Source organism: Engystomops pustulosus, chromosome 6, assembly GCF_040894005.1.
Source record: "Engystomops pustulosus chromosome 6, aEngPut4.maternal, whole genome shotgun sequence".
Taxonomy (NCBI): domain Eukaryota; kingdom Metazoa; phylum Chordata; class Amphibia; order Anura; family Leptodactylidae; genus Engystomops; species Engystomops pustulosus.
This window is the reverse complement of record NC_092416.1, coordinates 95115740-95131098: the sequence shown is the minus strand read 5'-3', so window position 1 is coordinate 95131098 and position 15359 is coordinate 95115740. Positions and strand designations below refer to the sequence as shown.

The window sequence follows — 15359 nt, the reverse complement described above, 5'->3', positions numbered from 1 at the left end:
GCATTGTCAAATGCCAGTCTACATTAATCATAATACAGCGCTAAAGAATACTTTCTCCAGGTTTGATAGGTCTTAATAACGGCATTATTATATTGCAAAGGCTGATCTGTGCCACCCGGCAGTGGCATAGGACACACAAGTAACCAGCAGATTAGCGGAATGGCTGTGGAATGCATTTGGGTGCTCCTGTGGAACAGCAGCACAGTGCCGAGGAGGAAATGTGTGTCTAAAAAGCACAATACATAGTTAATGATTTTAGAAATAAAAAAAAAAGTGAGCCAGACACAAAACGTTCTCATACTACTATTTTTATTAACATATTTGTGTATGATATATTAAATAGAAAAAAAACTTACAAACAAACAAAATACCAATTCAATAATCCCAAATTCTACCCCTTCAAAGATGAGGTATTCAGTCCTGAATTATTTTCACAGCTTTTTTGACCGACAGACAGGCACAGTGCAGAGGAGCACAGGACAGTGTACCCCATTTTGGCACAACATTTAAACAACCTGCCAAACTGTTACATTACAAACTGAAACATGGTTAATGCCCCCTAAACATATCCAAAAAACCTGTTTCCATTTTTTGGATCGTTGCATGATCAGGATAAATGCATGCACGGTTAGTGTTATTATGAGACGGCACCTTTTATCCCACTGTAGTGTTTTCGGACCCTATCGACATCGTGGCACAAAGAGGGTGCACAAGTGGCTTCAATCTGCTGTAAAAATGTACTAACCACCTAAAGGACTCTTCCGTTTCCTGTGAGAATTAAATCTTGGGCAACTAAACTTTTGCAGCTACTTAGAAAAGCTGATAGCACACATATGTATGAAAATATTTGTAGAGGTTTTCAGACCGGGAAATATGGGAAAAAAAATGGCTTCCTCAGTGCCTAAAATGGCTGCAAACAGATTGTTGTTCTGTGTAAATTATTGCAGACTTTAGGTTTGACACCTCTATAGCAGATCAAATTAAAGTCACATTGCACAATACAACGTCAAGAATGAAATTTTTTTCTGCCAATGGCATCTATTATTCCATAAAGCACAGAGACACTTTACGTAAAAGAAGGAGACTAGAGGTCATTGGTTTATATTTGGAAAACTATAGCCCGGGTGATAATAGTTAACTTTGCAATGGTTTTAAAAGGGGTTGGACACTTCTCCTAATTTTTTTTGTAACGTGTAAGTTTGGAGTGCAGAATATTAGGTAATTTACCAAAATATATCTATTAATAGTTCTACTCTGCTTTCTTTATATATAAAGGGAAGCCTCCTGTATTTTACCTCATCAGCCAGAGATTAAATCTGTTGCCTGGTCAAGTGATCTCACAGAAATGCACAGCTTGTTATATCACAGACAATAATCAGAGCTGTGTGTTATAACGAGCCGTGTATCTGTTTGACATCACATGACCTTGCTGTTAGTTTTCTAGATTTGTGCTTGCCATCATCTATGAGGAATTAATACAGAATGTATACATGCAAAAATTGATTAATTTTAGATTATACAATTTTCAAAAAGTGGATAACCCCTTTAAAAAAATATTTTCTAGGTCTCATGTTTTGCTCCTTTCTTCTACTGCAGCCAGCAGTGTATCTGAGCTTCTTCTCCATTTTGTACACAGATAGAAAAGGGCAGGGAGGTTATCATTATTTGCCTTGATGGTGCTGGAGATGCCTCTTTATAAAAAGTAAATGGATGTTCTCTTACCATCTGCACTATTTTTCTATGCATTTTGGTTCAAAGTTTAGTAATGCTTTAATTTTACATATATTATCTGCTGTGGTTAAAAAGAAGCCATCACATCCATTGACTGGGTAGTTTTTGTCCTTCTACGGCTTAAGGGTACATTCAGATGGGATAAAGGTCCTAATAGACGGCAATTGCGGCCCAGCGGAAGTACGGTGCCTCACATGTATGGCACTTTTCCGCACCGTACACAGGGAAAAGATAGAGCATGCTCTATCTTTCTCAGTGTGTGCGGCTGTGTCTGTGCTTTTCTCTTTGGAGGGGGGAGGGATCACCACCTTCTCCTCCTCTCCAGTGCACAGCGGTTTGCCCGCTCAACCGGCTGTCTGAATTTACTCTTAAACTTATCTTTTCTTCAAGCTGCCAGCAACAGAAAATGGACTAAATATAGACACAAACTCATATGCTTTTCCATAAGGGTCTGCTTTGTTTCATAGAAAGAGTAATGCCTACCTAGTTTATGAGCAACCCAAGCCATTGCAAAATACTGTGGGAAAAAAACCCAAAGATTAAGGGCATGCTATCATTTTTTTTGCTCGAAACAGGTCACCGTTTGGGTTGGCAGTAGCCTTTAATTTTTAGTTACACATTAAAATGACAAACTAAATAATATGCAACTAATTTTTTTGGTGCTGGAACAATTTTTTTCCCCTATCCCCATAACAAAACACCCAGACGCTCTCATATGGGCCAGTATCACCAACCATGGAGGACTAGCTGACAGAATATTAGTAAAATATGAAATGTAAGTTTTAGGAGAAATGTAAGGCCTGTGCTATGGCAATGGAAAAGTTGTGAGTCATATTGCTTTTTCATGCACTTTTTCACATCACGTTTTTGTCTAATAAGTTTAGAGTTAAATTAACTTTTTTTTTTTATTTATAAGAAGGGAAAAGGAGTCAAAATCCAAAAAGTCCTTGATACAGCTGTACTCTATAAACACTGCGAACAGGCTTGAAATGACGGAGGCTAGATCATATTCAGCTATGCTCTAGTAAATACACTAGGCATCCAGTGCAAACAAGTTCTTGATTCCATTGTACGCTACCCATGAGCAGCGGCAATCAACGCCAGCCATGGCAATGGAGTGCTCAGAAGTGGTTATAAGCCAGAGGAAGTTCTTTGCCCAGAATACCAAAGTCTTTTAGGGCTGCTCTTGTTGCTGTTGCTGCATCTGCTGTTTTTTCTTGACAGAGATCCTTTTCTTCCTGGCAGCTAGCATCTCATAGAAGGGGTCCACACTCACTGCAGCCCTACAGAAGAGATGGCATGTTAACCAAATTAGAGCAGATTTCAATATACTAAATATATAAATGTGACAAAGAATCAGATGGGACAACATTGCAGATCAAGATCGCACATATTTCTTTCACTTTCTGTACATCTAGCTTTGAAAAAAAAAATACTCATATTTAATCCGAACCATGGTACTAGAAATGCTCTCCTTCCAGCCTCTGACGAGAGGAGTCTGGCTGAGAGGCTGAAGTGGTGGTGCCATTTCAGATAACAATATATTTGGTTTTACGGTACTTCTAAATATGGTTCTAATAAAAGGAGAGAGTCTCCTCTTCCAAATTGTATCACACCTGTGGTTCTGTGAGCTGGTATTAACCAAATGCACACTATGAGGGAGATTTATCTTTAGGCAGTGGTTTTATGCAGACGTGTATGTGTTTCTGACAGTCTGATTTATAGTCCGGTGTATGCGGAGTGTTACATGCCTTCCGATGCGAGTATCAGCTGTGCGTGCTCTGTATGAATCGACAGCCGCACGCAGGCACAATTCTGACTTTTTGGGATGTTTTTGCACAGGAAATTTGCTGGTACCGAAAACATTAAAACTGTGCAAGATGGAGACAAATAAAACATGGAGAAAGGCGGGATAAAGGCAATTGAAATTAAAAATGTTTAAACCCTGTGGTAAAAATTGCACACAGACCTGACTGCGATTTGTAAACCAGCAACATGCAGGCTGCTTACAGAGTACAAATAGCAGCAATAACACATGAAATTATGCAGGAGAGACTGACCGTCCCAAATATTCAGGACACAGCTGTGCAAGCACCAACCCTACAGTCCCCTTCCATGCCTGCAACAAGCCTACAAGCTGCAGCCGTGCTGTCTCCAACTCAGACTGCACCAACACTGACAGCCCAAACACTACAAACTGCAGCTATGACTCCCACAGCCCTACCACGCACGGCTATGTCAACAAATAGCTGGCCATTATTCTACAAAACCATAACAGCAACCACAATCCTGTGTCCATGGTGTCTACCTGAGCAACAACAACCGACTACTTTGCTGCCCAATCAATCAAGTATTTTTGCAGATCTTCATATGGGGCCGGGATATGGGTGGGCCCATTGGAGGCTGAAGGCCCAGGGCACCCACCCATACCTGCCATGGCTCTATGCTATATACTGCATGTACCCTAATAATTCCTCCTTATGAACCTGCATTCTGTCCATATTGAATCAATTCATGCGTTTAGATCTCATGATGTCACTCTTAATTTTTGCGCCAGTCTCGTCCTTGTACATAGATAGAGAGATCACTCATATCCACCTTCCTGTTTAGTTATTTTATTTTAGGTGCTTGTATATATTTAAATAATTTCAAGGGCTACTATCAACATACATCACTACCATGCACCAGATGTAGTAGCGAAGGACCCACATACACCGCCTCCTACGTGGTGTAGTTTTGTGATTCATTTTGAGTTCTTTTGAAAATGTCTCTGCAAAAATGTGTGAAAATTATACACCAAGAAACTACATACAACTAGAGATAAATCTCCACCTATGTATTTATGGTTTGCATTCCTATGAATTTATCTACCCATAATTGAAGATCACCTGATACAGGTTTAAAGATTGAATTCTCTCATTTAATCCGATACCAGAACCGTGGTTCTAGCTGATGTAAAGGTATAGAGGACTCACCTATGGCAAAAGAGATTTTCTGCTTATTTTCATATGATTTAGGAGGAAATACTTTAGGCCAGTGGTGGCTAACCTGTGGCACTCAGAGCCCTTTCTGTGGGCACTCAGGCCATCACCAGAGATAACTCCAGGTATCTTCCTGCAGCCCCAGGCAGCCCAGGACTTGCTGTGCACAGAGCTATTTTAAAGTGACAGTGCTACCTGGGACTACTGGAGGAGTGGGAAGGTGAGGACAGATCTGGATTATCATTGTAGCTTCTGTTCTGGTTCCTGTTTATGGACCCTGGAGGGAAGCTACAATGATCATCCAAATTTCTTCTATTTTCTGCTTTACTGGTGTCCTCAGGTGCTGATATCAATGAAAGCTGTGACAGAGAAGGAAGTATAAATCACAAATTAAATTTCTGTGTTGGCACTTTGCGATAAATAAGTGGGTCCTGGTTGTAGTTTGGGCACTCAGTCTCTAAAAGGTTCGCCATCACTGCTTTAGGCCAACAGGTGATATTTCTGGAAGGGAATTCTGGAAAGGACATTTCATAGCCTACCTGATGGTGTTGCTGGTTTAGTGGGGTAAAAATATATGACAGGTTCAGTTTAAAGAAAATCTATCATCAAAATCAAGGCTGATAAACCAGTGAAACTCGTAGACTTACAATTGTTAACCATGGCCTCCTTCCATCTAAAATCAAGTTTTTATGACCCTAAAGGGTTCCTGGGAGTGTTAACAGAGCCACTCCGCGCTGCAGCTTCACAGGCTGCAGACTATAAAAACAACCTGTGAAGCTGCAGAAGTGACACACTCTGGTAACAACCACCAGAGCCCTTCTGCAGCAGATGATGCAATCACTTTCTCTCTGCCAGACAGAATAATCAATTGCTGCACCATTCCCCAGCTCTGTGTATAAGTGATCCAGCTCAGGTTGATTAGTGCTTGACTTGTCATGCTTAGTCATGCTTGACTTACAACCATTTCTAATTCCAAACTCCCAAGTGTAATGTGTTTATCTTGGCAGCCATGCTGTCCCAGCTTTCCCAAGGTCCCGAATGTTATAATTGTTTTTTCAGCAAAACCACTCAGCTCAGGGATTAACCAAGATATGATACTGCATCAGTGCAGCTACAGCATTCTCAAGGTATGTTTGCTTCATAATACATCAAATCAAATGATAGGTTTCCTTTGAACAGAATTCTTAGTCGGTATCAAAAGACATTTAAGGAGTTTAGCCCTACATGGACCTAGATGTTATAATAGGTCCTTGTGAGTGCTTAATTACTGCACCAAGACGGACTAGAACATCCTCTGTCAGTACTGACAGTGTCCAGGAGGGGGGAGGTCAGTTGGGACAGATGGCAAGCAGGGAAGTTTCAGCTGACAATGGACCGCTGCTATTGGTCCAGTGTCCATGATCAGCCATTTCTATACAGAACCACTAGTTACTGCATCAGTGCCAGGAACGGAGGTTCCCGGTCTCACTTTACAGGCAGCGTCTGGGAACAGGGAGATCAGCAGTCATGGATAGCCTACACTCCCCAGTCACCGGCAATGGACCAATAGCAGCGGTCCATTGCTGACGATTGCTGTGACAGGTGGGTGTACACAGACCCGGGTGTACATACCGACCCGGCCCTCAGTAATTTTTAAAACTGGGATAACCCCCTTTAAAGTACTGGGGCCTTGTTTTTAATATGGGCCTTACAAAAAAGCCATCAATAAAAGGTCCCATTTGTTCACGAATGTTCTGTATTACTGCCCACTGTACCACACAATGCCTAGACCCCGATTCGTAGCCATACAAAAATGTATTCATTTTGTGGATAATTCCTTATGCCTCCCCCAGGATGACCCAAACTTTCTGCCGCATGATGGGATTAATGTAAAGAACAAGTGGGCCCCAGATTGCCAAAAAAGAGGAATTACTATTAATAGAACCGCTTCTTATTGATGAAAGAGTTAATACTTGAATAAGAGTACTCACTTCATCTTCAGAAACCAGCAGCTATTTTCTCATTTATGAGTATATTCTGAGGAAGGGGGAGTGGACAGGACAGCCAATAACCACTTTACTTTACAGGTAGGTTTTTTTTGGCTTAGTGTCGGCCTCCTAAAACATTGTTAAATGGTTTCTCCAAGACTTTTTAAAAACTTCTATGTGGCCAGGAAGGGGGATGCTTAAAAAAAACAAAAACAAAAAAAAAACTGTACTTAACTCGGCAGTCCCTCCCTCTTTCCCCGCCTCTGTCTCTTTGGTCCGTGCCTTCGTTTGTTTACTAAGACACTGAAGCTGCACAGCTTCCATGCTCCTGTAAACAAACAGGGGCACTGGCAGGAGAGGTTTATAATTAGAAGCAGCTCCCTCCAGGCCACATAGATGTTTTTGAAAAGACTCGAACAACCCCTTTACATGAATGATATCGGCCTTTTAGGAGGACAAAACATTCATTTAAAAAGCGAGCACTTACTGTATAGATTTAATCCATTCTTCCTTCTCTTCTGGAGTTGGGGCAGAAATTCTATAAACGTTATGGTTGCCTTCTACTACTCTCCCATCCGCCTCTGTTTTACAAGCTTTAATTAGTTGTCCTTTGTTGTTCGGTATATAGAGTTCAAAGCAATTCTTGAGATTTGGAGGAAAAAAAAAAAAAAGGATATATGAGCTACAAATTCTAAATATGATTTAAAAACTGGCACTCACAGGTATCATAACCCACCGGTTTCCGAGGATCTTCGACTTCACGAATACTGAGGTTCTCCAGTGGGATGATGCCTCTTGGCTCTTTATCCTAAGTAGTAGCCAACAGTAATAAAAGTTTATTTAAAAGGTTTTTGCCACATAAGAAAAAAAAAGAAACAACCCCCCCGCTAAATTAACTTACAGTGGTATATTCAAAATAATACAAGCAGTTGTCAGTTAAGATGAACCAGCGCCTTTTCCACGTTTTTACCCGGCCACCTGTAAGAGGTTATATGTGGGGAGGGGGATAATAGAGAAGAATTAGAGAGTATATGTAAAAGGAGAGCTGCAGTGTACACAATACATATTACCAACTCAGCCATCTAGAAAAAAGCCACAGAAACAACATGTGAAGTGAACAGTCAATAAACCGATGGAGGTACAAGAACAAGAGCCACAAGTGATTGTTGATCCGTAGACAAAACTAATGCATCATGAAATGAAGTGTGAACTATTTTAGTAATTTGTTGTGGAGAAGGATTTAAGATATGGAGTTTTACAAATAGTCGATATGAAAGCAGATTTGAAAAACCTAAGAAGGAGTCATCACAAAATCTAAGCCCATAATATTCCTGCATCATGCTATACAATGTATGGGTGACAGCTACATGATATCAGTTATAAAAATAATTTCCTGTCCTAGCAACAGCCAGTCATTTCACAGGGGACCTTACCATTACTGAAAGGTTTCTGCATAGATCACAGATTCTACTTGGCATCAATGGTCAATACTAGGAAGGTGAGAATATTCAATGCAGAGAGAACCTTGTTCAGTATAGTAAGCCACTCGTGCAAGGATTTTTAGGAATTGTTGTATGCCAATGTAATTTATGGTACTGTAACACCTAAGGAGTGCTGTAGAGCAGAAGTGGTGCACATTTTGTGATAAATCTAATGTAACCAACATCTGCAGTCACAGGGGTTGTGTAAAAGTGGCTCTTACAATGCATACTAATCAACAATGCATACAATGAAAGGCATAAAATTGGAAGAGGCTGCTCTGATTTTACAGGCTTAGATTAAACAATAGACCCCTGCTAGAGAAATTAATAAAAATAAAAAAGTAATCACTTGCAGTGATTGCTGCGCACAGTTTTCCTACACATACAACTATTATGATGGAAGAAGAAATGCTGAGCTCTACCTACCTCCTGAAGAGTTATTGAAAGAAGACGTAGAGCAAGTGTCATCAGCGGCCGAACACACAAGGTATAGAATAATAATAATAATAAAAAAAGTGGGGGCAAAGACAAAGAATGAGGAATACAAGAGGGTAGGAGAGGGCAGGCAGGCAGGCAAGTGAGGAGAAAGAAAAGGAAAAAAATAAGTTACATAAACAAAAGGTAGAAATCGAGGTTCATACACATCCTCTAGCCACAGAGCATTTTGTGTGCATTCAGTATTAAGCAAAGAAACCTGACAAAGCCTTGACTATCAGGAGCCATAAAAGCAAAGTACAGACATTTACAGGCAAGGTTTTTGGGTGTCCACAAAGAACTCTGTGTTTGTATTGTCCCATAAAAGCTAGAAATGTTTCCCCCAGAAATAGAAATAGAAATATTATATATATATATGGGAAACCTGGAAGTCTAATACTATCTGAATGTGGGTCTACCAAATAATCTTCATGTTTTCTTACAAGTTAAAGAAAAAGTAAAGCTGAACATATGACAGTTAGGCTACAATCACACGTCGGCACATGGGAGAGGAGGAGGGGGTGAGCGCTGCTCGCTCTTGCCCCTCACCATAGAAATATATGGTGCACGGCCCATATAGATGTCCCATCTTTTCCCCGGGTACGGAGCGGTACAGTACTGCATGTGTGCTGCACCGTACCATTCCCTGCACCCATTGCCAGCCTACGGGGGATGTATATACGGAGTCCGTATATACGTCCCCCGATGGTCGTGTGAATGTAGCCTTAAGCTGTGAAAGCAAAAAAAAGTTTAAAACCAATTCTACTGCTTCGCTGCTTCTATTGTAATTATTTACATATATTTTTCATAACTTCTGGCCCACATTTTTGAAGAATGTATTAATGAAGCAGACTAGTTTAATCTTTGTCATTTATTGAATATGAATCTGTTTTCTGAAAGTACAAATGGCTTAGACTTCTGAACTCAATCAGATTTATGTTAAATGGCTCCAGAGGGATGTGACAGGATGGCAAAAGAAGCAGAGGGAAGATACAGAAGAGCCGAAAGGAATGAGATAAAATGTTCATTGCACTTTACATGGTGACAGGGCTTACCCAATTTAAGAAGCCATCCCTCTCGGTCAGGATTGAAGAAGGTGTGTGTGAGGTCATTTCCATCGTCCTCTGGGATTTTAAATGGCTCATTTCTGATACTGTCATACAAGTTCTGTAAGGGGAAAACACATTAACACATGAACTTGACCACCAGGGGCTTAACTGGTAGATGAGCTGCAATTGAGGTGATGAGAAATCACCTTTACAAGTCAGCCAGTACATGAAAACATTCCCGGAAGGAATTTAACATGATAGGATCTAGAACTAAACTAGTTAATAAATCCTTAAATTGTAACTAAACTTACTATTTTTTTTAATATAGTATGAATTCTAATAGTAAAACATAATAATGTACTCTATTAATGTATTTTCTTTATTGTTTGTGGTGTAAATGTATGTAAAAAGTACACAGCGACTTAAAACATAGCAGGTTTCTGCCATTGCTAGCACAGATCCGTGCTCCATCTGTATAAACAGAGTACAGGCTATGCTAGCTGTTGGCCACACCCACTCAGACTCATGCAGCACACAGAGCACAGTACATGCTCTCCCCTGTGCTTTGCTATTGCTGCTTCTATCAGGGTAACAGGGGCCCTGCATCACACCTTAACTGCCCCTCTGCCATGCCAGAAGAAAGTTGGTGCACTTCACCTTACAGTACATGTAGTAGCCTGGATCTGAGGGCAGTAATGCTAATATAGTGCAACCTACTCCAAGCTATTAGAAATAGAAAGTAGAGCCAGGATAACAAGGTAAGCAGAGAGGGGACACGATTTTGGGCCTCCTTCAGTGGTCAGGAGGAGTGGGCCTTCACCATTTCCCCACCCTCAACTACTGTATCATATGCTGGTGACACAGATACTGCAGAGTACAAGTGGTTATAAACTCCCCAGTTTTAGGAAAGGACTGTCATGAGGGGGTGGAGCCATGGGGTAAAAGAGGTAGGGATAGGTGCCGCGTGAATATTGCGGGCGCGCTCCTACGGCGCTCATGATGCATTCATCCGTGATTGTTAGAGCACTCTGTATCATCCCGGTTCTGTGAAGACACCCTCTGTTTTATCCTTGTACATGGATAAGTACACACAGGGAAGTCACAGTATAAAGTTAAAGGGTATTCTCTACAGCATGGACAGCATGGACACACACATACATTTTTTTTAACTGGATGTTAAAAAAGGGTCTCTGAAGATAATTTCCCATAAATGTAGCCATGTGTCCAATAGAAACGAGAATGTTGTCCTTGTATATGACCATGGCAGTTGGAGTTATTGCACAAAGAAACAAATAGTTTTTGCATATGAAAAAGTAAGTCCCACAGCCATCCTGTGGTAATGAACCCTGAATGCAGTTGGCCGGGCAGGGCTCAACAGCACATGTGCGGTCACCGCTGCCAGTCATGTTTCTAAGGGACAACACGGCAACATTTATGGGTAATTATCTTTACACAGGTAATTTGTTGTAATAACTTGCGAATGAAGAAATGTATATATGTGGTAAATTAATGAAGCATGAATGCCCAGATGGAAGTAACCTTTTAATAAAAACAGTTATGTCACATTACAGGGATAAAACACACACTGAGGTAACAGTACACAGATAATACATACAGTGATGTCACAGCATTCAAGCCCCGCCCCTTCCCTATGGCTCCACCCCCTCACAGTGGTCAGCTCTTAGACCTGGCACAACTAAAGTGCAGTAATGTACAGTCGAGTAAAGTACTCTACTCTATGAAGTCAGCATTATCAGTGTCCCCAGCACACAGATACTGCGGATCATGTGGCAGTAGTAGGGGGGGGGGGGGGGGGCATAAAGACCTGTCATTTTTATTTGTACACACTTGGGTTTCATAAGTGCTCAAGTGTTTCATATATGGCGATCGATTTTGCTTTACTTTGTTTTAAAAGTATTTTCTTCTCTTTCAGTATAAATACTAGTCTCATACCATTAAAAGGGTTGGCTACCTATCTACAGAATATCTGAATACAGTACCAATGGTTCACTAGATGGCTAGGTGGGCGTGACCAAGAGCTGCTCCTTTTTCCAGCAGCGCCTACAAACCCCCCCATTCCTCCCTGACCACTGTGCGCATTCCTGCTAAGGTTTATCTGGCCACTGGCATCTGTTTGGTAATGGGGAGTAGCGGTCACCCCCTGTTATCGTTTCCAGTAACAACCAGCACAAATACAAAAAGAAGTAACTGCGTGGGCTCCTGCAAAACACATGGGGCTATAAGTATTATCCCTACTGTGATTTAGACAGCAACCAATGCAGTATAGCAGGATTTCTTCTCCAGGGAAGCAGCGCAGAGCCTTTGTAGCAGGAGATGTCAATGGCAGATCATCATATGGGCGGTAGTCCAGGGCCCTCAGATCTCAGGTGTGATAATCTGACATTGAGTTTGGAAGCTGCGTGTGGTGTCCTGCTCCATGCCGTCTATCCCTCTTCCTCACTGACAGCCCAGGAACAGGAGGATCAGGAACATAAGAGGCTGCAGACCCTGTGCACGGGGGAGGGAGGTCAGGTACAATGTGGAGCTGTGTCTGGCAGGAGCAGTGCAGACGTGCACACTATACACAGGTATGGATGGTTCGGCTGGAAGTGGGCACTGTGACAGCGCTATGGACGATGCGGTCACGTGTCTCCCCTGTAACGGATAACATTTTATGGACAGGAATAGGGAGGAATTTACTGCTGGCAGGTTAGTTTGTATGGTGCTTGCACATCAATGGCAGATATTGGGCAACACTTACAAGCACTGGGGCAGTCACATAAAGGTGACTGCCCCGGGAAAGGAGTACTTAAATATTTAGTAGAAAGGTGGCCAACCCCTTTAAGTGCCACCATTAAAATCAATGGCAGCACTTGAGTGACAAAGTCCCATAGGAGCTACCATCTTGGATCCGGCCAGTGTCCCCACTGACTAAGGTTTAAAAATAAATAAATAAAAAAGGTAAAAAGTTCAAATCAACCACCTTTCCTTATAACACAATTTAAAAAAAAATTTAAATTTACATATACACATGTTCATTATAAATGTAAAATATTGGGGGACACGAAACAAAAGAGCAAAACCTCATCCCCTACCATAGATACATTCGGGGAATCGTTTGTGAATGAATTATCCAAGATACAGCCAATGGATAACTCAAACAATTTGAATAAAAATTCTGTTATCATAAGAAAAAGATCAAATACCATAATCAGACTGGATAAAGGAGGAATTATTGTCATTTTAGACAAATGACAAAAAAAAAAAAGATGTTTTTGCCAATTGTTCTTGATCAAATTGCAAATTTTTGCAATTTAGATAAATAACATTTTTAAAAAGCTATTGAACGACAGCCTGATAGAACAGGAACATAAAGCCTTAAAGGGGTATTCCAGGAATCAGCATAATTCATATACAAAAGGGTACTAAAAATATAAGCTTATATGTATAATTAGTGATTTAACCCCTTAACGGCACAGCCCTTTTTCGTTTTTGCGTTTACATTTTTCACTCGGCACCTTCAAAAATCTAACTATTTTATTTTTCCATGTACAGAGCTGTGTGATGGCTTATTATCTGTGTAACAAATTACATGTCAAAATGGTGGTATTTAATATTCCATGCTGTGTACTGGGAAGCGGGAAAAAAAGTCCAAATGCAGTGAAATTGGTTAAAAAACGCATTTGTGCCGTATTCTTGTGGGCTTGGATTTTACGGATTTCACTGTATGCCCCAAATGACATGTCTACTTTATTCTTTGGGTCGGTACGATTACGGGGATACCAAATTTGTATAGGTTTTATAATGTTTTCATACATTTTAAAAAATTAAACCTCCTGTACAAAATTTTTTGCCATCTTCTGGCCCTAATAACTTTGGTGTACGTAGCTTTGGGAGGTGCAGTTTTTTGCGGATTTCGCTGACGTTTACAATGTTATCATTAGGACTGTATGACCTTTTGATCACTTTTTATAGTATTTGTTATTTTTTTAAAAATGGTAAAAAAGTGCCATTTTACGGGGATAAACGCAGTGAAAAACAGTTATTATATTTTGATAGATCTGGAATTTTCGGACGCGGCAATACCTAATGTGTTTATGATTTTTACTATTTATATTTATATCAGTTCTGGGGAAAGGGGGGTGATTTGAGTTTAGGTTTTTTAATTACAATTTTTTTTTTTAAACTTTTTAAAAAATGTTTACTATTTTTCAGACTCCTTAGGGTACTGTCGTAGGTTGTCTGTACGATCCTATCATATACTGCCATACTACAGGATTTTACTCCTAATACATTATAATGTGCTGATAGCACATTGTAATGAATAGGTTAACCCGAAGTAGCCACGGGTCTTCGGAAGACCCGAGGCTACCATGGTGATGGATCGCTGCTCCCCGATGGCGTCACAGGGAGCGCCGGCCCATCTTTTTGATCAGCGGGAAAACACCAGCGATCGGTGCTGGTGTTACCGGTAAGCCTTTGCTGTAATATGCAGTAAAGTCTTACAGGCTATGGAGAGGGCTAAGCCCGTGAGTCCTCTCCATGCACCCGGCATGTGACGTAGTATTACTTCACATGTCGGTAAGGGGTTAAAATGTTGCTTCCCTTAGCAGAAAAATGCTGCTGACATACACTGTAATGAAGAATTAAAGTGCTACTGGCCCTTTAATCAGTCCTTTGATTTCCTACGTGCGGAGCAGACGCAGGACAGAAGATGGCCGCTGGTCACATGTCCACATCACATGTCCAGCACCTGCCTGGGAAGGTCATGTGATCACCACTATGTTTGGCTGTAGTTTGTTGGTTGCAGTGCATCCTGTATGGCCAGTGTTATGGTGAGATCTTAGTGATGCAATGTGCAGTGATGGCAGTTACACATAACTATGGTAACAGAGCAGGACAGTCTGTTACACCATCACTGGGAGCAAAGCATGAGAGAGAGAGAGGAGGAGTTACTGAGAACTAAAGGTCCATGGGACTTGTAGTTTCCAGTGGCGGCCATCTTGGTGATAACTCTGCATACTTTAGAGGGGCCATAAATTTTGTAAATCATAAAATCAAACTGTTTAAGCTCCATTTTGTGACTAATGACATTGAGTTTTGTTATATTCATTTATTTATAACATCATGCGTTTTTGTGTCAGACATTCATATTCCCGAAATACCCCTTTAATGCCCAAGTACAACGGATGTCCTGAGAAAATTGGATTACATTGTTGTATCTCCAGGCACCTTTCTAGCAAGGGAAGCACTTTACAGCTCCATTTCGCATGACAAGGCGATTATGGCAGATGAAGGGACACATTTGCAAGGGCATAATCAACTACATGGTGGACGCGGTTCTCTTTCTCCAAGAACACAATTACTTTCTGTTTGGTGGATGAATCTTCTACCAGCTCAGAGGCACCGCAATGGGGAGCCCTGCTGCCCCCACATATGCAAACTATGGGCTGATGGGAGGAGCTTCTACTCTTCAAAAAGACTATGGAAAGATGGACATCTAAAGTGGGTAGTTGGCTGAGATGCATCGACAATGTCCTGATCCTGTGGAGCGATATGGTAACAGTCTTTAAAGGACATCTATCACCGCTTTAGGGGTGTTAGACGGTGCTACTCATGCTCGTTACGTGTAGGGGATGATCTTGCTTCTTTCAGCTAGTTTCCAGGCTCCAGAAT

The 15359-nt window shown here is 41.1% G+C and overlaps 1 protein-coding gene across 2 annotated transcripts in view; it reads right to left on the bottom strand.

Annotated features, from left to right (window-relative positions):
* Positions 1-292: 292 nt before the first annotated feature.
* CYTH2 (cytohesin 2) overlaps positions 293-15359 on the bottom strand; it is a 38685-nt gene continuing 23618 nt past the window's right edge. The window contains exons 8-12 of one of the 2 annotated variants that reach the window (XM_072110428.1): positions 9690-9801; positions 7581-7657; positions 7416-7487; positions 7167-7321; positions 293-3014 (exon numbers count right to left, since the gene is read on the bottom strand). In XM_072110428.1, the coding sequence (XP_071966529.1) occupies positions 2906-3014; positions 7167-7321; positions 7416-7487; positions 7581-7657; positions 9690-9801 (525 nt within the window). In that variant the 3' untranslated portion in view covers positions 293-2905. Of the gene's footprint in view, positions 3015-7166; positions 7322-7415; positions 7488-7580; positions 7660-9688; positions 9802-15359 lie in introns of both variants that reach the window. The other variant, XM_072110430.1, reaches the window with a different exon arrangement.